Raw genomic sequence first — 25304 nt, forward strand, 5'->3', positions numbered from 1 at the left:
AAAACCTGTATCTTAATTTGAAAACCACTAAAATTTCGTATTATATAACGTCAAAACCATGAAACAAAGTTTATTCAATGGCTGCTGATATGTTTCAAAGCGTTAGTTCAGAGCTAATCTGGTAATGTATTGGCTTAGTGCTGACCGACAAAACAAACGCCGTCTCCTTGGAGCACGAACTAACTTCGGGAAACCCCGCAACTATCACGACCAACCGATCTAATTGAAGTGAGCCACCGCATTGTGACGTAACACTAACGGTTCTCTTGTGTTTAATGACACACTATGTTCATTGTCGGTCACAATTAGGCTGCTTAAAATAACAACGAGCCCCCTGCTACTGTACAATCTTCAAGAGTAGCATTGTCATTATTATGGTAGGAGAATTTGAATATTATAGGTGGTAATTACACAGAAGATTAACGATTGAACCAATGGTTCTGCTATTATTATAATACTTTTCTCATAATTTAAAGATTGTTAATTTATCCGATCAAGTTTTTTTTGGCCCAAAAGAATTAAAAATTCGAACAAAACCGGTTTTCAAAGTAGATTTTTTCCTGCAAATAGCATTTATGGCTTGAAGTTCAAGTTGGAAAATGCGCAATGGACTCTGGTTTACAACCGTTAACACCTGCATGGTGCATTTACACAGGAACCAGCGCACACAAATTTGCATACAAACCTTAGTCAAATCCACTCAACAAACAAAGGTTGTTTACCCAATAGTCAATATCACAGAAGAAAAGCGCTTTTGAAGCGAAATTTAATAAGGATTGTATTATAAATACGGATATATTTGTATTCTGTTTATTTCACTTTTTAATTCATAAAAGGTGCCCACGCTTTCTGTACAACAGCGGCCTCGAAGAGAGAACTAACATAATACTAGGTTTATCTCATTTTAGCTAGTTCCGTTTTCCGGTCATACGTATTTATGTGGAGGCTGTTTGCGTACACAATGCGCTCACAGAATATGTTGTCAAAAAGAAATTAGGTCACTTTTCCCTAAACACACAAACAGACTACAGTTTTCAACTTCCTTTGCTAGAAAGAGACAAAAACTTGTTTGTTACTGAGAGACCGTATGGGCGGTTTTGGCCCAAGGCATAAGCACTTCACAAAAGCACCATCATGCTGGTGATAAAACAACCTACATACTTGACTTCTGTTGATTCAGGCGAATGTATTCAAGACTTAACTGACTTGACTACATCCAAAACACACCAAAAAAATGTTACGGCTAGCTGACAAGACCAAAGTAACATTGATTTTTGTTTACTAGAAAGGTAACTACATATTCTACCAATTTGTCCTGAAGCACTTCAACGCAATACAGCCCAAGCTAAAATAAGGAACTAGCAGGAGTGAGCTCAATTTTAGAGTTTCCCTGGTACTTTCCAAGTTTAAAGCTGGTGATGTGATGTGTCTATGGTGTGAGGCAGCACACAGCTTTAAACTACCAAGTCACCACGTCGGAAATTGCTTACAACACGTAATTTGCAATGTATACAGTCGGTACTACGTTTATTTGACGCTGCTCACGAATTGAGCTAGTCAAAAATGTTTGGCGAACAACCTTAAAAAGTTCGTCACTGTACAATTTCAAGACTGCAGCAAAAAAACTGGTGCCTACAGCCTACAGGTAGATAGTTAAACTTGTGACCAAACAAACAAGAATTAGGCTGTCCGATAACTTTAGTAGCTCTCTGTAAACTGGCATCTTTCTCATTGACAAAACAGTTGAAAAACAAATGTTACACTATTCTATTGCCAATATTCAGTGGTCCAATTCGCAAATAAAACAACTACATGTGGTTCTGGCTGCTGCTGTTAGGTTACATGTTCATGACATGTCAGCAAAAAGCAGAACTACAAGCATTTTTTGACTCAAGGCTATCACAGTACTAGATGCTTGTGCTTGTTTGAAAGGTTTTACGTTTACTGTCCCGTTTATATATTGCCCTCGAAGTTGTAGTGCTTTTCTTCGACTTCCTGTTGAAAGCACCAAGCCAGTAAAGCAACTAGCAACCATCGATCGTTCAACGAGCTCTGCCTTCTTTCAGGCGGAACGAATTGTTGCTTTTCTATTGACTTGGCGTCTCATGAAAAAACGCAAACGCTTTGTCAACAAGCATATGTGGAGATCAAATACCTTTTACGAACCGTTTTTACACGGCGGTCTCGTGGTGTAACGGTTAGCACTCAGGACTCTGAATCCTGCGATCCGAGTTCAAATCTCGGCGAGACCTCGCTTTTGGCCCTTTTTAGCTCTGTTTTTTCAGAAGGGAATCTTGCATTGCATCAACCTCTCATAATTCGTGGCCTCCTTGAATTAACCCTCATAGAGTATGGCATGCTAATTAAAAAATAAAAATGGAAAACTCACGCAACATAACTAGCATGTTACTGAGCATTTTGCCTCTTTTAGAGTTGAGTTGAATTTAATTTGCTTGGTGAAAGAACGCATAGCGACACAAATAACACTAAAACAATTACCAAGCCGGAAATAGCTGCGCAATGTTGAAACGTTTTAGTGTGCAAAACAGTGGAAGGCACAACTGGTAGATAAAGACTGATGAACGTGGTGCAGTTACACCGTAATTGAACAAATGAATGTCCTGCTTGGAGAAACTATAGACCAGAAAGGGATAAAATGTGCCGTCAATTATGCGGCGTTGTTGAACAATGTTTGATAAGCTGCAACAGGATGAGCATAATGGCGTCTTCCTTTAATTGTGGAGAGTAATATGCGGCTGCCTTTACCGCAACCGCAGTATCCTTGATTCACATGATAAACAATACCGCAAGCCACAACATACAGCCATCTATTAAAAACTTTACACCTATTGTTTTAACAGGCAAGGCGGTTTCGAAGTCATACAAAGATCGAAACTTAGTACTTTTGATGGACTGCATTTTGTCCAGGAGCATAAATCGCTGCGAAAGTTGATCGCATAGTAACGGAAATACTTGCAACCAATCAGCAGCTTGGAAATCCCAATCCACGCGGCAATAAGCCTCCCAACTTTGTATGCCACTGTTCTGCGGTCACAGTACAAAGTTTCAACAATCTAATATAAATCACATAGCATCTGTCGCTGTGTTGGTGGTTCCACAATGGTTTTATTGCAATCATGCAGCCCTTACTCATTCCACCAATTCTGAAAGTAAATCCAACCCAAAAACTGCGTACATGTTGTTGTCGTATCTCCTTGTGGCATTATTTAAACATTAATAAACACCTTATTTTTTAACCTTACACGCGTTTAATAAAGTAAGTTAGTATTTCAGAAAAGTGTTTGTGATTATTACGTCAGTTTTTTGTGAAAATAAACTAGAAAATAAATCATGTTTGTTGTAAGCTCAGTGCCGGATTAACCATTAGGCAATAGTAGGCACGTGCCTATATACAGGCCAGTCAAAATTCCAGACCACTTTAAAATCATTAGAAATTTAGTCATGTTTTCAACATAATTATTTTGTGTATTGAAAGCGATCTACTCCGTAAGATTGACCTCCAAAAACTATAGTTGCGCAAAGTTGTTATTTAGTTAGGCATATCACCATGTTTTTGCACGGTACCCTGTGTTATAGTTGCAGCAACGATCTTTGTGACAATGATTTGGCAACACTGATAATTCTATTTTTTTAGTTGGCAACCCTGATTTTCGGGCCACTTGTAAAATGTGCCTACAGGCCAGCAGACCCTTAATCCGGCACTGTGTAGGCTAATTAATCTTTTCTGGTAAAACTTTTGCGGTAGGTTATAACGAAAAAAGTGAAGCCTACATTAAAAATGATTTCACGCCTAATAAATATACTGCATGCAGCGGTTGTTATTTCCATCTAAAAAAAACTGTAAGCAAAATCCAGAACGCAGCTCTGCATGCACAAACCATATTAAACGTTGCACTAAAACTTGTTTTATTGATCTACATTTTGTCAGACATTCGGCAAAGATGGCAATGGTTTGCCGAATTATAGCTAATGCTATGGTTATGCTAGTAAAAAACAAAACGTCAAGACATATGTTGCAAAATGTGCAGGATTTTAATGGCTTTTCATGGAAATTTAAAACACTTTTCCATTCATTAAATAACGTACGTTAACATGGTGATTTAAATGGCAAAATGTTCTATACATTGATACATTGGATAACCTGTCGTAAAGACAATAGTGTGTTGTTTATGTTTCCGAAAAGTATCGAAAGTACATTGTCTGCTTGTCTCCAACCGAAAATACACTGTTTGCTTGGAGAAACTAGACCAGCAGGGCATAAATTGCACCGGTGATTATGCAGCGGTTTATGAACAATGTTTGATAAGCTGCAACGGGATGAGCATGGCGTCTTCCTTTGATTGTGGAGAGTAATATGTGGTTGCCTTTACCGCAACCGCAGTATCCTTGATTCACATGATTAACAAAGCCACAAGCCACAAGCAATTAGGTACAATCATCTATTAAAAACTTTACACCTATTGTTTTAACAGGCAAGGCGGTTTCGAAGTCATACAAAGATCGAAACTTTGTACTTTTGATGGACTACATTTTGTACAGGAGCATAAATCGCTGCGAAAGTTGATCGCGTAGTAACGGAAATACTTGCAACCAATCAGCAGCTTGGAAATCCCAATCCACGCGGCAATAAGCCTCCCAACTTTGTATGCCACTGTTCTGCGGTCACAGTACAAAGTTTCAACAATCTCGTATTAAGTTTATTGCGGAAAGGGTTTTAAGAGCAATCCTGCAGCCCATACCTATCCCATTTGTGCTAATGTTCTTAAATTTACAAATAAAATAGGTTTTGAAGAAAAATGTTTGTGATTATTAGCCTGAAACTTAGGCCAAGTTCTTCACGAAATTAATGATGGTTTCATGGCACAAATTCTTGTGATGAAAATGCCTTGCTAAAAGTGTTCATTTGTTTTTTATTATTATTATGGTACGTAGCGTAGCCTACAATGTTGTCCGATTTGTGTGAAGTACCTTATGCAGAAATTAAAAGTTTTCTCCATAGACAACAGCATAAAACACGTTTGAGTTTACAAAATAACTTTTTCGAACTTTGTACTTTTGATGGACAACGTGCATGTCAAGCGAAGATCTTTACCTTGGTTACTACAAGTTTTTTTTTTTTTTTTTTTTTTTTTTCAAGTAAAATGAGAAAGAATACGAACAAGACAAGAAATACGCCAAGTCAAGTACGCGACAATCAAAGGCCGGACCACTTACGTAAAAAATCAGGGTGTTTGTTGGTTTTAATTGCAAGTAGAAACTCCGAGTGTTTTAGAGTTTTTAGGGAATAAATAAATCTTTGCAAAGTTGCTTTGCTTTGCGCGTATTTGCTTTGAAAAATAACATATCGCGCACACAGAAGGCTGCAGTTCAGTAACAGTTCTTGGCCATCAGTTCTAAATAAACATAAAATTGCACGAGGTCTAACATCAATTAACAGTTTGCTCGAAATCCACGCAGTAACATTTTACTACAAGTGTTTTTTTATCATCATCAACAGTCCCGCAGCGACAACATACGGGTAGGCCTCAATATTATTTACCACCACTAAGTGAGTTCGTTTTCTCCTACTTGCGAATAGTCTCCCTTATTGGCAAGATTTTGTGCTTTAGCTTAAGTTTTTGTGTACTTAAATATCTTGTATTAGCAAAAAAATATTTATGATTTTTTTATGAAAAATTGCCAGAAAAACATATTTGCATTTTTTTGTAAAATTAAGTTGTTTTGGAACTGTTTGAATATTTTTTAAGATTAGTTTGCCTTTTAAAACTTAAGTCATGTAATAAAAATAAACATTTGATTCTGTTTTAGTTTTTAAATTGCCTCATATTTTATAGAAATAAACTCAATCTAACCCAAAAGTTCAAAACTAAGCTCCCCTTAAGCTTTTTTTAATTTAAATTTTAAACCTGTTCATGCGTGTCCAAGGGGGAGCGGCAAAGAAAAAATTTTCAAATCGTCAGACAGGAAATGGACTGTGAATTTGAAGTGCTACTTGTGTGCTCTTAAGAAGTGCAATGTTACGTTTTCTTTAGTAACAAATTAAACAACTTTGGCACTGAATTGTCTTTTGCAGAATACTTTATTGCCGAATAGAGTTTATGCTGTTAAATTTTTAGAGAAAAAATTAAAACGTCGGAAACTTTTGAAACTTTAAAATGCCTTCGGAAATGGATGACTTCACCAGGGTAAGTAATAACAAACTTGATGCAATGAAATTTAGGAAAATGTAAATTAAGTTTAATCCAATACCTAAGATAAAAATATTTGTGTTTATTTTAGTTACAATTACAACAAAAGTTTATAATTTTCAAATTTGAACATTTTAGTTAAAACTTAAACAATTTTGTTGTGTTTGTAACCCCTTAAAATCAGCCTTTTTAAAGTGAACAAAATGTCATGGGAACATAGGTGTTTTTATCAAACTTAAATATATACCTGAAAAAAACACTTTTACAAAAAAATGTTTTTTTATTTTATATGTAATGTGCAATTTCTTAGTGTGTTTAGTTTGTGACATACAAACTTACTTTTGTGCAACAATTAGAAGGTTTTGGTACCCACTCAAAACACTTAAACTATTAAGGCAGGGGTGGGCAACCTTTTTTACTGTGAGACCAATTACAACTGTCAAAATACAAGGTTATTGTACTTAGTTGCTTACCAAACATGCTTAACCACAGGCAAAATTTGCATTTGATTCTAGCCATATATTGCCGGGTCGCAGAAAAATAGCACCGGGCTCTTTAATCTACTCAAAAATATATAATAGTTGGACTCGTTTGCCAGTACATTTGAAATCCTAGCCTATCTGCGGGCCGCACAACCTTTAATGATGGGCCGCAGGTTGCCCACCCCTGTATTAAGGTAACATTCCTGCATATCTTTCCATTCACTTTAGAAACTCCTGGAAAGAACTCGGGCTCGTCAAGAAGCTATGCAACAGAAAATGATGCAACATTCTGCACAATCCAGAAAGAGACGACCCCTGGAAGACCAGGAAAATGTGGTCAATTCTGCAACAGAACAACAATCAATGGATGATGGCTTGAAACCTCCAATCACTGGTAATTTGGTTTGCCGAAACTGAATCATTTACAATAGAGTCATGAAAGCTATCTTCTGCACTTTATTTTCTTTGTGAACTGCTTATACATGTTTAGCTACAACCATAATCTTTTTTGTTGTTTTGTGTCAAACCAACTACCTTAAGGTAAAAGGCTGACACATATGTTGCTTGTGTCTTCAGCACCAATTCTGTGTACACATAATTGGACAATATAATATAACAATACTATTTGAAGCCTAGCTGAACTGAAGGTAATATTTCTGTTAGGTAATTGACAAGTTCATCCCCTTATAATAAGCATGCAAGACTGAATGGAAGTTAAAAATCATCTTTTTTAACCATTTGCTGTAGCTCAAATCATTCTTGCACAAAGATTGAGATGTTAATGATTATTAGATGAATAAAATTGTAAAATTTCAATCAGTTATTAAATATTTTACATCAACGCAACAGGATGCATCTCTCTGTTCCTGTACATGGTGGTAAATACGAACAATATATTTCATTTCCTGTTTCCCTTTAATACAGAGAAAAAGGGAATGTTATAGCACCCTTTGTAAGCATGTGCCTTTTATGACACACTATAGTAAGTGGATTACAGTACTAAGCCATTGCAAAGTGTTATCTCCATGGGTTTATATGTAGTTCTGTATTTAAGGTCAAGCAGAGTCGCCAAATAAACGCTCTCGTATGGAAAGCGACGCTGATATTGAAAATGATGATGCTGAGGTCAAAGAAACAAGTATGTACATTTGTGTTTTGGTTTATGTTCAATTTAGCCTTGATGATGTGGTTTATGATTATTATTAGAAAGTGGTGCCTCAGTCAGTCAACGAATGAAGAGGTTGATCAACCAAAGAAAACAGTGGGAAGCAGCTGGTAAGAATAATTGCAAGAAATTCAAATAAACCTTTTTAGGCTATTTTACTTTATGACAATTTCTGTGACATATGGTACTTAAATGTTTTATTTTACTGATACAGCATGGTTGCATAAAGAACTGAATGCATCTGTTAACATTGTTTAGATCTTTATGTTTCTGAAATATAACACAAAATGACTTAACTGAAAATTTTACTGAAACCAATAATTTTTTTTTTGTGGGAGCTGGTTAAACACAAAATTGTTCTGTGCTGTTATAACTTTTAAGATAATAATACAATATGTATTTGTCAAACTGTTTATTTTACGCATTAAAGTATGTCCTTCAATAAATCTACTATTTCAGATACTGGTGAAGAAATTGACTTTACTTGCGTGGTGTCACCTGTTCAAAATGACCCATCGTCCCCGACACCAACAACCACAGCTATGCAGCGCAAAATCGACATTGAACGAAAAGCAAGGATGGCCGCTCTTGCACAGAAAGTCAACAGTTGGGAGGATGACTTGTCTCATGCACAATTCAGGTAACAAAGCACTGAATACAGTAAAAACTCCCTTAAACCAGATTTGGTTAATCTAGATCTTTGCTTAATTGGAAAAAAAACCTCGAGATAGAAATAATTCGCAATGTGGTAAGGCATTAACTAATCGACATCAGTTATTTCAGGTTTTTGCCTAATCTGAACAATTGTTTTTATCCAAATGGGTCCAGATTAACCCAGGTTGACTGTAGTTGTAACATAGAAGACTGGTTGATGTATTTTCATGTAATGTTTTTTTTACATAATTCAAGTTCACCCAAAACTATTGCAGTTGAATATTTGCTTTTTTGGATGTTAAACAGCTCTGAGAAAGTTGAAACACCGAAGTCCAAGCCGATCGGACGCAGAACACCACTGGTTGATGCTTACACCGCCGAAATATACAGCAATGAGGTTTGCTTTGAAATATTTATTTGCCACATGGCCCTAATTTCAAATTTAAATGACATGGTTTAATTTAAAGCCAGTGGTTACTTACCCTTTTTGACGAAACAATATGAAACATTTTCTTTCCTTCCTAAATATAGTGTATAAGAGTCTATTTACGAACCAAGTTTAAACATACATTTCTCCACTCAAGTCTTAACATTCCTCCCTGGTTGGGAACCACTGTTCTAAGCATTAAAGACCAAACACATGTACACATTAAAAACATTTCATGAAATTTTTATACTTTTCTTTGTTGTAGAATTAATAATTAAACTAACTGATATTGAATTTAAAACAACATGCTTTATTTTTATAATTTCTTTTTATCAGTGCATAGCTTTTTCATTGCCAGTAATAAAAGTAAAAAGCTAATATCATTTTTATATTTTTGTGATAAATTATTTCAGCAGGAGACAGCTGCAAAAAAGACAAACTCATCCCAAGAAGAAGTGGCTTATGTGCCCAAGAATATTTCCAAGAGAGTTTCATTGTCGATTGAAACACTCAGCCAATTTGCCGGCAGCAAGAAGCCAACATCGCAAGTTGCCAACACCCAATCTGCAACACCAACCAAGTAAATGAAACTCTAGCAATTGTTGCAAAGTGATTTAACACTGTTAGATGTTAAGTAACATACTTGTGGCCTTACTGTAAAACTGTACATATAATTTTCTAGGTTTAAGTTTATACACGGCGCAGTTTAGTAGATATTAAGATCAGAGATGCATTGGTCTAAGCTGAAAGGTTTATACCAAAACTGAATCATGATAAGATAGCATATTTGGTCAACAAAACTTTTGTGTATCACTTCATTGCGATGGTCTTTACCTAAACTAAACAAAACAGTTTTTTGTAAAAAAAGAACAAAAACAACAACTTAGCAAGTCACATTGTTTAGAAAACTTCAAAATGAAATTATCAGTGGTATTACACATCTAAACCAAAAAGGAATTTCAGAAGAAAAAAACTTTGCAAATTTTTCCACAGATCATTTGGAACTGTTCAGACAAAACTTGGTGGGAACAAGATAACTTTGTCCAGCTGGAAAAATGACGAATCACAAGAGAAAGTGCCGAGTCATCAGGTTACACCAACTACAAAAAGTCTTCAACAAAGACTTCTTGAATTGCAGGTGTGGATTGTATCAAATATATCATTTATCCATGATTGTCATGTAACCAAAATTGGGTGGTCTTGTTGCAAGTTGATATTACATCAGTGTGAATCAGTGATGGGACGATACCAGGTTTTGAAGCGAGTACCGATACTGAGTACGAGTACCACATGTATATACCTTCGATACCGAGTACTTAAGTGTAGTCTTGTACTTAGTTGTATATCACTGGCTAATTTATCTACCATGGTCGGGGTACAGGCGTACACACACACACGCTGAAAAATGTAATCACCATGTGATAGCAAAAAAATATATACGTAACCTGGCGGAACTTTTTCCCGATTTTGTGCTGTCCGAAGCAAATATTGGCATAGATTTGCCTGTATTCTTATGGTGTAAATCGGCGTTCGGTACTCGCCCGTTGGTATCGAAAACTGAGACAAAATACTTCGATACCGAGTACGAGTATCGATACCACTGAAATCAATCGAGTACCGGGTACCCATCCCATCACTAGTGTGAACTGGTGTTGGCACCTATTAAAATGATTGAAAAAAATCAAGTTTACTACATAAACACCAGCTTATTTTGTAAGTACTCAGATTTCATGTTAGAGGGTTTTAAAGACAGACACCCCAAACTAACAATAATGCAATGGTTCTCAACCGGGGAGGAATTCAATTTGTACATGTGGTTTGTAAACAGACACTTCAGCTCTGGCAATATCACAAGTTGATAAAAGACCCAATTTTAAACAGGGTTCCCGCGAGTATGGAAAACCTGGAAAGGTTATGCAATTTAAATGTGTATTTTTAAGGCCTGGAAAAGTTTTGAAAAAAGCCAACTCTTGAAAAAGTATGGGATTTGATGCCTGTTTTACCCTGAAAATGCCAGATAGAGATAGGAATTTTCTTCCCTAAAGGGGACACATATTGATTTTACTCAAATTGTTTGTTTTTTTTTCTTTCCAAAGTTTATCCGACTCGTTTTTCCATCAAATGTTTGATGGATTTGGCTGAAATTTACACAGATGGTAGATGCAGTTATGTAGATGTGCATCCCACTTTGTTTTTGTTATTAACCCCAGTATTTACCCGCTAGCCCCCTGAAATGGGTGAGTTTTTAAACAGTGTCAGAATTAGCTGAAATTTGGATTTCTTGTATAGTATGCCGTTTATAGGTGTCGATTGTTGTGTTCAACCCTGTAGTCCTAACATTTACCCCACAAGCCCCTAGTGTAAAACGTATTTGTATGTTACTGGGCACCACAAACGAAAGATTTCTGTTGCTCAATAGCGTTGCATGGGCAACCAGTTGTATGTTGCTCGTTGGTGGGTTGATTGGTGGACGTTTTTGCGCCATGGCAGTTAGGGGCTTGTTAACAGCCCTATGACGTCAGAAACATTAATGGTTGTTGCTTAAAATACCTCTAGTGGACGAAATTTTAAACATTGGCGGTTTGGGCTGAAATTTTGCAGTACTATTGATTGAGTCATTGTGGTTTTTATGTATTTTTTAGTTTGTGTGTCGAACCCAATTAGTTACCCTACTAGCCCCCTAAAATGGGTCAGTTTTTTAAAACGTTAAATAGGACATACTTTAAACAATATCTGGGGTGAATCTAATTTTATAGTTTGTATTCTACATAGTTTTATTATTTAAGCCCAGTGCCGATCACTGTGTTTTACCTTACAACACCCGACTTTCTCATGGTTATCTCTTGAATTGCATTATTTTCAACTTTGCATGTGTGGGGACCCATGAGTTTCTGCCTGCAGAAACGCCTAAGGTTATAAAGACGATGGCTAATATTGGACCCAATACAAAATAAGCATAGGAAATATATTAATGTTTTAAAATAGGTTATAGTGTAAATGCAACAACAAAATGTGCTAAGCCACCCTTCGAGTTTTACTGGGAATTGCTCGTTTTTTTTCGATAAAGGTTATGGAAATTTGAGGTTTTTAGTCTTGAAAAGTTTTGGAAAAGTCGTGGAATTTTTTGTGCGGGAACCCTGTTTAAATAATCTTTGTATGGTTTAGCATCTACTATGTAGTACTAGTATATTAGGGAGGAAAATTTTAAATTGTTAAGGGAGGAATTTGTCGAAAAAGGTTGGCAACCACTGTACTAATGCTGATTGGTTGCTTATTATATTGTTTATGTATGATACTATGCAACATATGATGAGTTTTGTAACAAAACATTTTAGAGGACAAAAGCACCTATTTTTTATTATTTCTTAGAAAAATGGTGTGAAGGCCGATCAGACTGAATTAGATTCGGAGGAAAAGACATTCTCCGAGCGACAAGATGAGATTGATGAAGCTGGGGATGAGTTGGATGAAGAACAAGAGGTTGGTAATGAAGAACTGCACTGAAAATTTAGTAATGAATATAACAGTCCAACTAGCCTTAAAAATTCAAACCTTTTTGGCAAATACTTGGGCTGCCATCATGGTCTATTTGGACCAGTAAATTTGTCATTAGATTTATAAAGGGATCAGTGCATGGTTTTCCACAGTGAATATAGTATTCTTAGTTTCAATTAGGATTAAGTGCAGATAAGTCTGAGGTTTTATCTTGGATCTACAGTGTCTCCTCACACATTAATTGTGGACACATCACATATGTTTAGTCTAAGGAAAAAATGTATCAAAATATCAAAATATGTTGTTGTTTTTGTATGTTTTTTATTTAGTGTGATTTCAAACATCCACAATATTCACTTTTACTTCAAGTCAAACTTTTACTCAAAAATTGTTAAAAAGAATTTGTTTAATCTTAAACAGTTTTGCTGATTTGTATCTTATTGTTATCAGGGTTCCCGCGGGTATGGAAAACCTGGAAAGGTTATGGAATTTGAATTTGTATTTTTAAGGCCTGGAAAAGTTTTGAAAAAAGCCAACTTTTGCAAAAGTCCTTGAAAAAGTATGGAATTTGGCGCCTGAAAATGCCAGATAGAGATAGGAATTTCAAATTATGTAACGTTTGTATATTCGTTGCAAGTATGGAAAATTGGCTACATATACCAAGGCCTCTTTACTAGTTTCATTATGGGAATTGCTCGATTTTTTTCGATTAAGGTTATGAAAATTCGTTTTTTTTTCTTGAAAAGTGTTGGAAAAGTCATGGAATTTATAAACAAAAATTACGCGGGAACCCTGTGTTATTATTATTAGCATATTATCTTGGTTGTTGATTTCCAGTTAATACCACAACCCTAACTTGCCCGGTAATTACAAATAAAACTATCCCAGGAGTAGATTTTCACATTAAAAACTAAAAAAACACAAAGCCAAAAAAGTCTTCTGTTTAGTATTTCCCCAAAACAGACCCAACACAACTCCCCAGAATTGTGTTTTTCTGCGAAAATCATTTCCTGTTGCGCCATATTTGCATTACACAACTTTCAAAGCAGGCTTAGTGGACCTTTTTTACCCCAGTGACGTTTCATTCGGCAAACTAGTGACACACAAGGCTCTGTGCCACTTACGTGCGACGCTTATAGTCATCGCCATGACTTGTGATGTCATAATGGACAAATGAATAGTAGAAATGTTCAGAGCGATTTAAGTGAGTGAAAGTAACGAGATAAGGAAATGATACTGCAGTAAACCCATTTCTCCGGAACTAGGAAAATGTATTTTAGTGACATTTGTATTTAAAACTTAAGTGATGGATCATAGTTTATTTTGTTTTAGATAATTGTTGTCAATAAGAATAGTTCAGGTTTCATCTTTGCACAATAAATGAGCTACAAAGTTTAAAGGCGGATTAAGTGTTATCTAAATTTGTTTTATTTTCTTACAAAACTATTTCTTCACTATTTGTAACTTTACAAATTACTATTTAATTTAAAAAAGACATAAGCTTTATGTGGAAGACATAAGCTTTTTTTGTAATTCTTTAAACAATTAATATACACTTTTTACTCTTACTTGATTGGTTCTATACTTTCTTTTGTATTTCAAACACTTGCAGGCTGTTATACTTGCGTTTTTCCTTCCAGACAGTTTAATTTCCCACGCTCATTGTTGTAATACATGCGGAGGAGTAAAGCTTTAACAGCATGTAGAAATTAAACTTATAAAGACTCAAAAACTTATAAGACTATGAGTCTACTTAGTGTTAAGGAAGATAGGTTTAAGGCTTTATGCTTTGTATAAAACAGTAAAAGTGTTGTTCAAGTTCAGCTTTGCTTAAATCAAGTATGTAGTTAGTTACAAATTTAATGCAAATTAGTTTAGAATAGGTTTTATGTTTCTTGGCATGTTTAATCCAACCAAAGTGAAAGAAAAAAACTGTTTTGTTTGAGATAAGTATTTCCAAGAAAAACATTCCATGCTGAAACAGAAAAGTCATGACATTTAAAAAACCATCAGTCAAATATCATTTCACGATTGGTGCCAGTTTATCAGAAAAATGCCTCGTGTTTTGACCAGGCTCACCATGCATACTCGCAGTAGTATTATTCAAACTGCCATTGTTGTCAATAGCGCTTTTTCCTGTTCTGTCATCAATGCACTCAATGCACTGTTTTCAGTTTAGAAGCGGTTTTGTTTTGTATTATTTTCTCTGATGTCATATATTGTGTTGTGCAATTATAATGTTGTTTTTAAACCGTCTATAAGACTGTAAAGTATGTTCATCCTACCACAAGAATTCTTAGGTGTTATGAAAAGCATAATAATGAGTTAAAAAATATGTATACAAGTATTGCTCTTCCAGCAGTTATTATTGTCATAAATAATAATCAATGTCCATATGAGACGCCTTTATCAGGATAATATCAGGATAGGCCAATTTTAAAAGACAAATTTGATTATTTACAATAGTTCTGCTGAAAGACCAATACTCATTTATGCATTATGCCTGGCAGCAATAGCTTATTTATTGAAACACACATTTGTCTTATATCTTACAAACCAAGGTATGAGAACCAGGGTTTAGTGGAATGATGGATGAGAACTTAAAATGGTGGCAGATGTGTGTTGATTACTCATAGCACGACGAGCGTCAGCATTTCTGCGTGTTGTAATTCCATAGTAAGGGTGACTAACCTGTCGACTTGAGTTATTAACGTCAGTGAGAAGGTTGCTGAAAGGATATCTAAAATTAATTTTATGCATGTGATGATAAACTACGTTGGAATATTAAATTATTTTGGGTCTAAATATTGTGTGTATGCAGGTTTATGGAGTTTTAAGAAAGTATTATTCTTGACAATAAAAGCTGTAAAAATGAACATGTAAAATACTGTTTGTTACTTTAGTCCAGATGGTTGTAGTTTATTACACTTTTTGACCAGCCATGTTAGTTCTCACTTTAGCCTTCATAGTAATATAGAATATGTTGGTCATATTGTTTGCATGTACTCTTAGATAGTATTAGTTTTTCTTTATACACAAGTGCCAAATAGCGCATGAAAATTCTTTAACTGCAACAGGAAACGGTGCCAGTTTAGTTCAGACAGATAATCCATCATACATCACTCAATTGTTTTAATTGAACTTAATCTTTCTCCCAGACCTAATTCTTTTATTTGCATTTGGTTTTAAAATGGTTTTACCAAGGTGTAAGTGATAGGTGTTTTTTCTTTACCTTTTACGGTTTTATCTTTCGTGCATTTCTTATATTTCATTGCATGTTCACAGTCAGTTTAGTCTGCTAGGCTTTCAGTTGAGGAATGATCGTGTTTGTGAAAGAACTATCAGCTTTTTCTAATTTTAATCCCTTTTATCGCCCTCTATAGACACTAAAGATACATTTTTAGCGAAATGTATTTGTTCTTTATAAGATTGTAAACTGATTTTAACCTGGAAATAAACATTTACCTAACATGCTGTTTTTCATCGTTTAACAAATTCTAATCTTTGTTTTTTATCGACTATAGGATGATAGAAAAGATAGCTGCATGGGTGTGAATATAGATGAAGACGCAAATATTTCCGAGTGCCAAGAAAATGATGAATCAATGACCCAAGATAACGCTGATACGGGTATGAAGACTTTACTGCAATATCGAAAAGTTCAAACAAGTATGTAGACAGAAAAGTGGAGGTTTAAACAACAAACATCCAAAATTTGATGATCAAATTTGACTACCTCAGGATGTTGTTTTTAGGTTTTACTGTACTGTATAGAAGTTACAACTGTATAAAAGAGTGAATTAGAATGTACGGAAATTAAATAAATTTGCTGGTGGTTAGAGTAGGAATCTCAGCTTAGTTTTGTTCTTTTGGGAATATTATGGTTTTTACTTTCATTGAGTTGCTAAACAATTTAAAGCAGGTTAACATGTAAAAATCAAAATAACTTGCACATGTTTGGAGCTAAAATCCTGAGTTAGTTTCGTCCTTTTGGCAAAATTGTGGTTTTTACTCCTTTTGAGTAGTTAAAGTGGTAACAATTGTAATTTACAGGTTTTCCTCATGTTGAAGTGACCAAAACTGATCGAAACTTGGATGAGGACGAAGAAATTCTGGATGAGTCGACTGTATCATATGGCGATAGTATGATGGATGACTCGGAACAAAATGATGATGAACCAGGTAGCATTTCTATGGATTCTTAATCTACACTTGGAGGAAGCTAGTCTTTCGACGACTGCTCTTTTAAACAAAATATTAAAGATATGTTTTAGTTGTTAGATGTTTCTGTGCAAGTTGAAAAATAGAAACTCAAATATTATTAAGTAATGAAGATTGAAGTGTGTGTTAATATCTGATTGTGGCAGTTTGTACCAGACTTTATGGATGAGCTTTTGCACATTTTTGTTCCCAGGTGTTAGTGTAGCTAATGAAATGAGACATGCAAAGGATTTAGGGTTTCAGTTTTGCGATGTTGAAAGTTCAGATGAAAGCCAAGGTTTTTACAGCCTACTATTTGTACTGCACAATGTTTTGCTTTAAGTTAGGACAAAATACAAATTAGTTTTGAGCAGTGAGACAGTACATGTTCAAATCTGAGCATTAGCACATGGAGAAAAAGTAGTGATTGTTGACAGATGAAAATTTGTTTGAAATTGAAATTTGCTTTTGCAAACAGTGGATGTCAAATCAAGCTGACAGATAAAAAATATTATTAAAATATTGGATATGTAATATAAATATAATATTGTATTAAAGTGTCTTTAAAATCCACGTTATATTTTGAAATGTCATTAAATATAATCTTTCCATCTCTAACCAGAAACAAACAAGTCAGTATATTTGTGTAAAACATAACGTTTCATCAGAAACTTGTGTCATTCTTTTTTTGTGAGTTATGTACCTTAACTCATTGTAAGTAAAACTTTCCTATGCAGAAGAAGAAGCAGAAGACAACAGAGAAGATGGGAGTAAAAGTGACAAAGTTGTGGAGGATGGGAGCGAGGACACAATGATCGATGAATTGTTTGATGGAGTTGAGTTTGAAGACGATGAAGAAGATCTTCTTCCTCCGAGATCAACCTCTCCTCTCACTATTCCATCACTCACTCGTCAGAAGAGCAAGATGGAGATTAAATCTGAGCTCACTGTGGTGAGTTTGATTGAATGATTTATGTCAGTGGTTCCCAACATTTATCGACAAATTCCTCTCGTAATAATTTAAAACATTATTATTATTGTCTGTTGTTGATACAAAAATATTGCACAAAATAAATAAAAGTAAAAATTGATGGCCTATTTCAGTGGTTTACAACTTTTATCGACGAAGTTCCTTCCTTAACAATTCAAAACATTCTCATTCCTACCTAATATACTACATAGTAGATGCTAAACCATGCAAAGATAATGTAAAATCGGGTCTTTTATCAACTTTACAGGTTATATTCCCAGAGCTTAAGTGTCTATTTACGAACCACATGTAAAAATGAAAGGAAAATCCTCTCCGGTTTGGGAACCGCTGATCTATTTTTAAGTATATTATTAATGTCTAGTGTTAATTTGATGAACAAAATTTATGGACAAACATAGGAAATATTCAAGACTTTCTTTTTGCAATTGGGTAATTTTCCGTCTTTAAACACATCTTGTCCAAGAGTAAAATAATAAATACATGTTTTATTTTTCTTGTGATTCCAGCGCAAACAAACTTGCAACGAAGCAGAGGACATGCATTCGATAACTCGTCAACCAAGCAGGAGATTGCGTCCCTTGGCTCGATCAAACTCAACCGAATCTGTTCGTTCGTTCGGTGAAGAAGAAAAGGAGGCTGCAAGTGCAAACTTCCCCGTGTTTACGATCGATGCTTATCGAACTGAAAAAAGAAAGTCTCTTCGGTAAGAAATGCTGTTTTAGTTTACTGAAAAAAGTTGATAAAGTTGCTTAATGGTGCCACTTTTTGTATTACCACATACTAGTGATGGGACAAGTGCCCGGTACTCGGTAATCCGTTTCGAAGGTATATACACGTGGTACTTGTACTCGGTATCGGTACTCGCTTTAAAACCTGGTATCGTCCCATCACTACCACATACTTTCAGTTTTAAGATGTTTACAAATTTACTTATACAATTGAATGTATTAATTGTTGATGCTCATTCTCATAGTTTGTTTAAAACCATGTTTCATTTTGCAAGGTATGATAGTATTCTTGTTTTGAAAAATATTTTTGCCAACTGAGAATTTATAGGATGTGGTAAAATCTGATTTGTGAAACCAGATAAGAAAATTGTGGTGTTTTTGTACTGATAACACAGAGTGCATTAATTCTAAACTTGTGATTTTTGGTTTCAGCAAAACTGACAAAAAGGTTGTCCGCAATGAGAGCCCGTCTCACACTGTCACTGCACCACCACAGCCAGAAACTATAAAGGTTGTTCAAAAGTTTGTTTTGTTATTATAATTTGTTTATTTTTACAAACGGCAAAAATTATTTTTACAAACTGCAAAATGGAGCGAATACTAACAAACTGATCAAAATATTTTTTCTTGTTTGTCTTAAATATATTTACAAAAATATGTTGATAAATCATTTTTAACAGTTTCTTAAAACGGCAAAACTTGTAAAGTGCATGCAAATGACTGTTTAATTTTCACAAATCAAACAAAATGTATTGGGAAACTGGGTGTTAGCAAACAAATTGATTTTGAGCTTTAAGTTCTTTATTTAAGGTATTGGAATATTTGTAAGAGAGGTTATGCCAAGAAAACTAATTATTACTAACAAATTATAAAATTTTGTTTGAAATGATTTGTCAAATTGCTGTGGTTTAACTTTGTTTCAAATTTTTTATCATAGAAACAGATTTCTCATATGCTTGACGAGGTCCAGCAACAACAGCGAGTTATTCAACAAGCGAGCGCTGCACTTAACTGTTGCTATGACGCCCAACACGGCAAAGGATCAATCACAGAATTGGAAGCTGAAAAACTTCTTCTTATTTCAAGTATTAAAACATACTCATTACTTTGTTTTATTTTTGCTTTGTTCTATTCCTTGATTATCAAAAAGCAAGGTTTAATTTCATTTGTCTGTGATTTAGGCAATAATCCAATGCCAAATAATAATGTATATTTTTTGCAGCAATTTTGTTCAACAAACACTAATAATTAGTTCTTAGTGGGCATAAACAGTGCGGTACAATATAAAAATCTACGTGTTTATCTAGGTGTAGCTTTAAACTTTTTTGAAATATGATTGTTACATCATAGGTGAGAAACGTTTGGCTCTGCTTGCTGCGATCCAGGACATGAAAACTCGACCCAACAAGATTTCGACCAATCAGATCGCTCCGTGCAGTGGATCAATTACACTCGATCAGATCCGACTTCCCTTGAGAACTGAATATATTTTTTCGATGGCCAACAAAAAAGACGGAGGTACAAACTCCATAAACCTGTAAAGGAACAATATTTCTACATATTTTCCTTTAACCTTTTTCATGCAACTAAAATTTGGCAGAACAAAAATTATATATTCTCAAGATGTTTTGACAAAAAATGTAAAAGAAAAACTTTTACAGGGTTTGCTGTAAAAGTATTGTCATTGGGAATAAAATATTGTTAATAGTAAATGATTAATTAAGAAGCAAATGCTTCTGACTCAAAATCAGTAGACACAAGGTTGGTATATTCGAGATATATATTTCACCTATGCCTAGGCATCGTCAGTCTAAAAAAACTGCAAACAACGAAGGTTGTTAATAGTAGTTTTGTTTTTAACTTTTTTAAATTTCATCACAAAAACCTAATGGCTATTTTTTTGCAAAATAACATTAACATTAAAAACCTTTTTAGGAGAGGTACGCAGTCATTATTATTTCATCCTGGTCCGTTGTGGAGCTCGTAAAATTCACGCAACTCATCTTGCATCCACACACGACTCACTATCCGGTGATTCACTTGTTTTCAAAGACAAGTTTCAACTGTGAGTAATTTCAACAATATGTGACATTTATCTTAAGTGATTAGCACCAATTCTCATACTAGCTGTTGCTCTATCTGGACATGAAGTGTGTACATACAATCACTTCATTTTTTGTGTTGCTTTGTGCCAATTTCCAAGTCTTAAAAAATCTCTTGTCTTTTTATGAAAAATATAATTTTGTAAAAAAATCGATCAAATCTGGTAAAATCTTACAATAACTGGTGCTTCTATCCAGGCAAGAAATGTATAAAATCACTGTGTTTTCTGTTTTAATGTTGCTTTGTGCTAATTTCAGCCCTTGCAAAATTGCTGTCTTTTTTAACTTTAACAACATGTAACATTTAAACCAACATTCACATAAAGTGTTGAACACCAAATTTTCATTGCAACTGTTGTTTCTATTTAGACAGTATTTAAATAACTTTGTTTTTTATGTTGCTTTGTGCTATTTTTCAGCCCTAAAAAATGCTGTCTGTTAAACATAAAAATTAAAACTGTGTTTTTTTATTGCAGAAATAATCTGGAAAGCGATTTCCAAATTACAATTGAAGTTTTTAGCAAGGTAAGTTCATAAAACCTGGATGTGTTTGTGATTGTTAAGTGTTTATGATGTAACACTGATAATGGAATGAGTAATTAACAAAACGTGCAATGTATAAATCATGTTGCTTTCAACAAACATGTAAGTTACTGAATGCCTGGCATGATTTCAGTGGTGGGATTCAGCCGGTTCGCACCGGTTCTGTAGAACCGTCTCACGAAATTTTATGAGATCAGCGAACCGGTTAGCATTACTGGTCACTGTCAATAGACTTTTTGTAACAGAACCGGCTGAAAAATATGACTTTTGTGATAGAACTGGCTGACAAAAAATTTGGATCCCACCAAAAATGCATGATTTTTATTTTTAACAGAATCACAAATCACGAGCTGATGGAGTTCCTCACCAGGAAAAATCAAAAAGCAAGTTCTCTGGAATTTTGCACAAGGTTTGTATAAATGCAAATGTGAAATTTTTGTTTAAAAACAGTAAAGGGTCAAAGTTTTGCTTAAAATCATTGGAAGAAAAAAAAATACCATAGAATAGGTTACGAAAGAAAGAAATTTGTTTGAGAGCAAATAAAAGTATCAGAGCAGAAATTACAGACAGCATATAAAAACATGCTAGTTATAGACAAATATTATGAGTTTTTCAGTTTGTTTGTGAAAGAATTAATATTATCTGACGGTAAAATGCGTTATGGCACTTTCAGGCTAAATGCTTAAGAGCTCTAGAAAATGTTTTTTGAGAAACAGAAAGGTTTTGAATGATTTACATCTCCTCCAAAAAAATGAAATATGAATTTCCTATTCAAACAGGAAAAAAAACTTATTCAAATAGAATCTATCTTGGAAAGTTTTGTTAGTGTTTATGACGTCACAGCAGGTAGCCCAGAATTCAAAGTTTCACGACAAAGCGGCGAGTTTGAGGAAAAAGTTGAGTAACGTTGTGATAAGAAAGAAATCTCAGGAACAATCGAGTGAAGATGAATTGAAAGTTGAAAAGAAGCCAACAGCGGAAGCAGAAGACGCAGAAGTGAGTTAGAATAAAATCCTCGCAAAATTTACTTTATGTTCAGTAATTCAAAAACTAAAAGATGGTCTGTAACAAAACACCTTTTCTAGAAGAGCTTTGGTTTAAAGCAGGGGTGGGCAACCTGCGGCCCACAGAGACGCTTGGATTTCAAAAGTACTGGCAAACGAGTCCAATTATTACATATTTTTGCGCTGATTAATGCGCCTGATGCTAGTTTTCTGCGATCTGGCAAAATGTGGCTAGAATCAAATACGAATCATACTTGTAGTTAAGCATATTTGGTAAGAAACAAAGCAAAATCGCTTTGTGTGATGCACATGTGCGGCCCTCGATCCAATTTTGACATTTATAATTGGCCCTACAGTAACAAAGGTTGCCCACCCCTGATTTAAAGCATTTACATTTCGCCAAAGATTGATATTTATTACAGTATACTGCGGTTAGATCCGGATTAACCGATGTGGATTAGTTCACGTCTGACCACATTACAAATCATTTGTATCTCAAGTTTTGTCCGAATTAGGCAAAGATCCGGATTAAACAGAGGTTTACTGCATTAAGATTTATGAAAAACAAGAAAGTTTGTATAGGAGTTTGGAAAAGGTTATATTAGCTGTTAAGTGCGTTTGCAAGATTTATGAAACACAGATCTAAGTTCTATTCTTGCCACTTTTCTTTGAGAACTCTTATGACCGTCGTGGGTTCGAATCCCACCGCAGGTTGGATTTTACTTTCCAGTCCACAACAAAACAGTTTCTAAATCCAAGTCTAACTTATAGTCTGTAGCCAGTTATTACATCTCCAAATATCACACAATATTGTTTAATTAATTCCCACACATTATCCCGTGACAATCGTGTTTGTTTCCAAACAGTCGTTGACCCCTCGCAAGACCAAGTCACGTGGTCACGGAACTCTGACGCACACAGCGAGTCCGGGAGGTCCGAACGCGATACGCATCAGCAGTTTCTCGCTTATCGGAAGCGTCAACATCCGGCTCGATGACGTCAACCAGGAAAAGTTTTCGCTCCAGAAGGTACGGTTGCTATGACGACGTGACTGTGCGATTTTTATTACATGAATGGTTAAATAAAAAAAATCCGCTAAACTACCCATGTAAACATGGAATTTCTTTCAAAAAATGAAACAATGCGTTTATAGATTGTCCAAGTGAACCCAGTAGATGAAATTTTCGCATACAATGTAATTGAACATTATATTTTGATAACATACGCCAGGTCTATAATGCTCGGGAAACCGGCTGATTCGTTATAACATGCCTTCGATGGGCCTGGCGTACTATGATTTACATGTAAGTATGCCTTGATCGCTGGTCTGCATCAGCGCTTCAGGGCTGATCCCAGTTATGAATTAATATTTATCTCAACTTTTGTGTTTTTGTAAAGGTTCCATTCCTGTCTCCAATCTCGGGTCAGTTTGCTTGTAGGATCGCAGCCAACTTTAAATCAAATATTGAACAACGTGGATTTCTGGTGAGAAATTTGAAATTATTGTGTTGTTGTCAGACAACTTATGTTTTTTAATTAAAGGCTTTTCATCCCGTGTTTAAAAAAGTCTTCAAAGTTCCAAAACTTTGGGAATGTATTCGAAAGAAGTAAATTTGAAAGTTCGACCTGGGATGTAAGGGCAAATTGTATAGATCGGCAAATTGTTTAAAGTTTAATAATGTACTGTTGCTTATATAAGCTGTTGCTGCCAGGCATAATATCAACTGTATAGAACTCTTCTGGCAATTGTGTTTTTATACCAACGTTTCGACGTCCTATATACAGGTCGCCTTCTGGGTAATTAGAAAATTGTCCTGGAAAAAAATTGTGTTGGAGACCCCTGTCCTATACAGTGCTGTTTTAAAATCCCACACTCTGGTTCCGTTAGTTTTGTCTCACAAAAATTGCGCCTAACTAATTTCCGTAAATTTGCATATTAGACGATGTTCGACGATGTGGGCGGTCTGGGGGCGTGGCACCGTCGGTGGTGTGCTCTGATTCACGGCGTTCTCTATTCGTGGACCTACCCAGACGACGAAAAACACAAGGTACGTCACACGCATTATGACGTTATGTCGCTTATCGCTCAGACGTCATAACCATTGACTACGTGTTACGTCACAGACGGCATTGAGTGAGATAAAGCTGAAGGAATGCATAAGCGCGAGAATCGACACGGTTGAGCGGATTCGTTGCGCTCGACCGAACACGTTCGAATTGAGGACGATGCGACCCCGTCGTCATGGCGACCGAGACAATCTCATTTCGCAGGACACTGGTTCGGTGATAACCACAAAGTGAGTGATGTTATGCAAACCAGGACTTGCCGGGTCAGGAGTCTTTCCGGGACTCACGCTCTACCTACTTTAGTATAAAACCCCTAACATTGTCATTATAATGGGCAGCGATTAATATTAGAAACTTGGACTAACAATGAGCGATATTATTTCCACAGACACTGGTTGGCTGCTGACACGAAGGAGGAACGGGTAGCTTGGATCGACTCTCTCAACCAGGCGTTGTTCGATGTGCGCGCGTGGGACAGTAATGCTTTAAAACCACTCAGATCTGGTAGCAAATAAACTAACAACACACCAAACCAACAATGCTTGCATGCATGTTGCGCACCATACAACTCTCGCATCTATATATTGAGCTTTGAATACTTATGTTGCGTTCATTTTCGTGATTTTCTTTTCGGTTTAAACGTGTAGCTTTTGTGCAATGGCGTCCATCCAACCTCCAGCATATGTACTGCCCTTGAAACGGAAATATGGATTATATTGTAGTGTATGCAATGAAGTACATTAATGTACTTAAATAAAGTAGTTACACCTTTATTCAAACCGACTGTAGATGTTATAATTTCTTATTTAAACAACATAATATTTCGTTCGTTTATGACAAAATCCCCCCAAAAGTGCTAAACTAAAAAAAAAGGGGTTCCACATTACTGCTAACTGTTACGTACTAGTGAATATTGCCAAATGCCACACATTCAAACTCCCCGCAAAATGTAAATTGCCCAAATACATAGCTGCCATTGTTACACAAAGACCTGCAATCGGAATCGAGAATCTTTGTAAATGCCGAGTGTGATGCAACAAATGAACTTGTATATGACGTCACTTTCGAAATTGATTGTATATTGAGTATCTCGTACAGTTTCACTTGTATGACGTCATAATTTGCTTTGTAAACGTCATAATTGCTTTTCTCTCTTTCTCCGGTGACTTTTTCCTGTTTTTATTTGTTTGTACATTGCTAATAAATGCGACACAGTAAAGGACCATCTTGATATTAT

The 25304-nt window shown here is 35.3% G+C and overlaps 1 protein-coding gene and 1 non-coding gene across 6 annotated transcripts; both read left to right on the forward strand.

The window, feature by feature from the left end:
• Nucleotides 1–2180: 2180 nt before the first annotated feature.
• On the forward strand, nucleotides 2181–2252 carry Trnaq-cug (transfer RNA glutamine (anticodon CUG)). The gene has a single exon. It is a non-coding gene; the product is annotated as a tRNA-Gln (tRNA).
• Nucleotides 2253–6068: 3816 nt separating this feature from the next.
• Nucleotides 6069–25289, forward strand: LOC145233799 (uncharacterized). Of its 5 annotated transcripts, none has more exons than XM_080098584.1 (24): nucleotides 6069–6206; nucleotides 6920–7085; nucleotides 7746–7829; nucleotides 7898–7966; nucleotides 8316–8496; nucleotides 8817–8907; nucleotides 9351–9517; nucleotides 9931–10075; nucleotides 12307–12417; nucleotides 15957–16101; nucleotides 16486–16614; nucleotides 17370–17584; nucleotides 18130–18326; nucleotides 18784–18862; nucleotides 19289–19436; nucleotides 19702–19869; nucleotides 20287–20416; nucleotides 20930–20978; nucleotides 21331–21405; nucleotides 22867–23028; nucleotides 23399–23485; nucleotides 23941–24048; nucleotides 24125–24297; nucleotides 24456–25289. In XM_080098584.1, exons 1-24 carry the CDS (start codon nucleotides 6177–6179, stop codon nucleotides 24580–24582), a joined length of 3036 nt encoding a protein of 1011 aa, XP_079954710.1. In that variant the 5' UTR covers nucleotides 6069–6176; the 3' UTR covers nucleotides 24583–25289. The 5 variants fall into 5 exon arrangements, with proteins under 5 accessions (XP_079954710.1, XP_079954711.1, XP_079954713.1 ...); XM_080098585.1 differs by having other exon boundaries at nucleotides 17373–17584; XM_080098587.1 differs by having other exon boundaries at nucleotides 17382–17584.
• The last annotated feature ends 15 nt before the right edge of the window (nucleotides 25290–25304 follow it).

This window comes from Phallusia mammillata, chromosome 6, assembly GCF_965637545.1.
Source record: "Phallusia mammillata chromosome 6, kaPhaMamm4.hap1.1, whole genome shotgun sequence".
Classification (NCBI taxonomy): Eukaryota; Metazoa; Chordata; class Ascidiacea; order Phlebobranchia; family Ascidiidae; genus Phallusia; species Phallusia mammillata.

Coding starts and splice junctions, on each gene's coding strand:
- LOC145233799 (XM_080098584.1), top strand. CDS start 6,177: ATGCCTTCGGAAATGGATGACTTCACCAGG. Junction 18,863..19,288: donor CACAGCCAGAAACTATAAAG/GTTGTTCAAAAG, acceptor TTTTTATCATAG/AAACAGATTTCTCATATGCT. Junction 19,870..20,286: donor GGCCAACAAAAAAGACGGAG/GTACAAACTCCA, acceptor AAACCTTTTTAG/GAGAGGTACGCAGTCATTAT.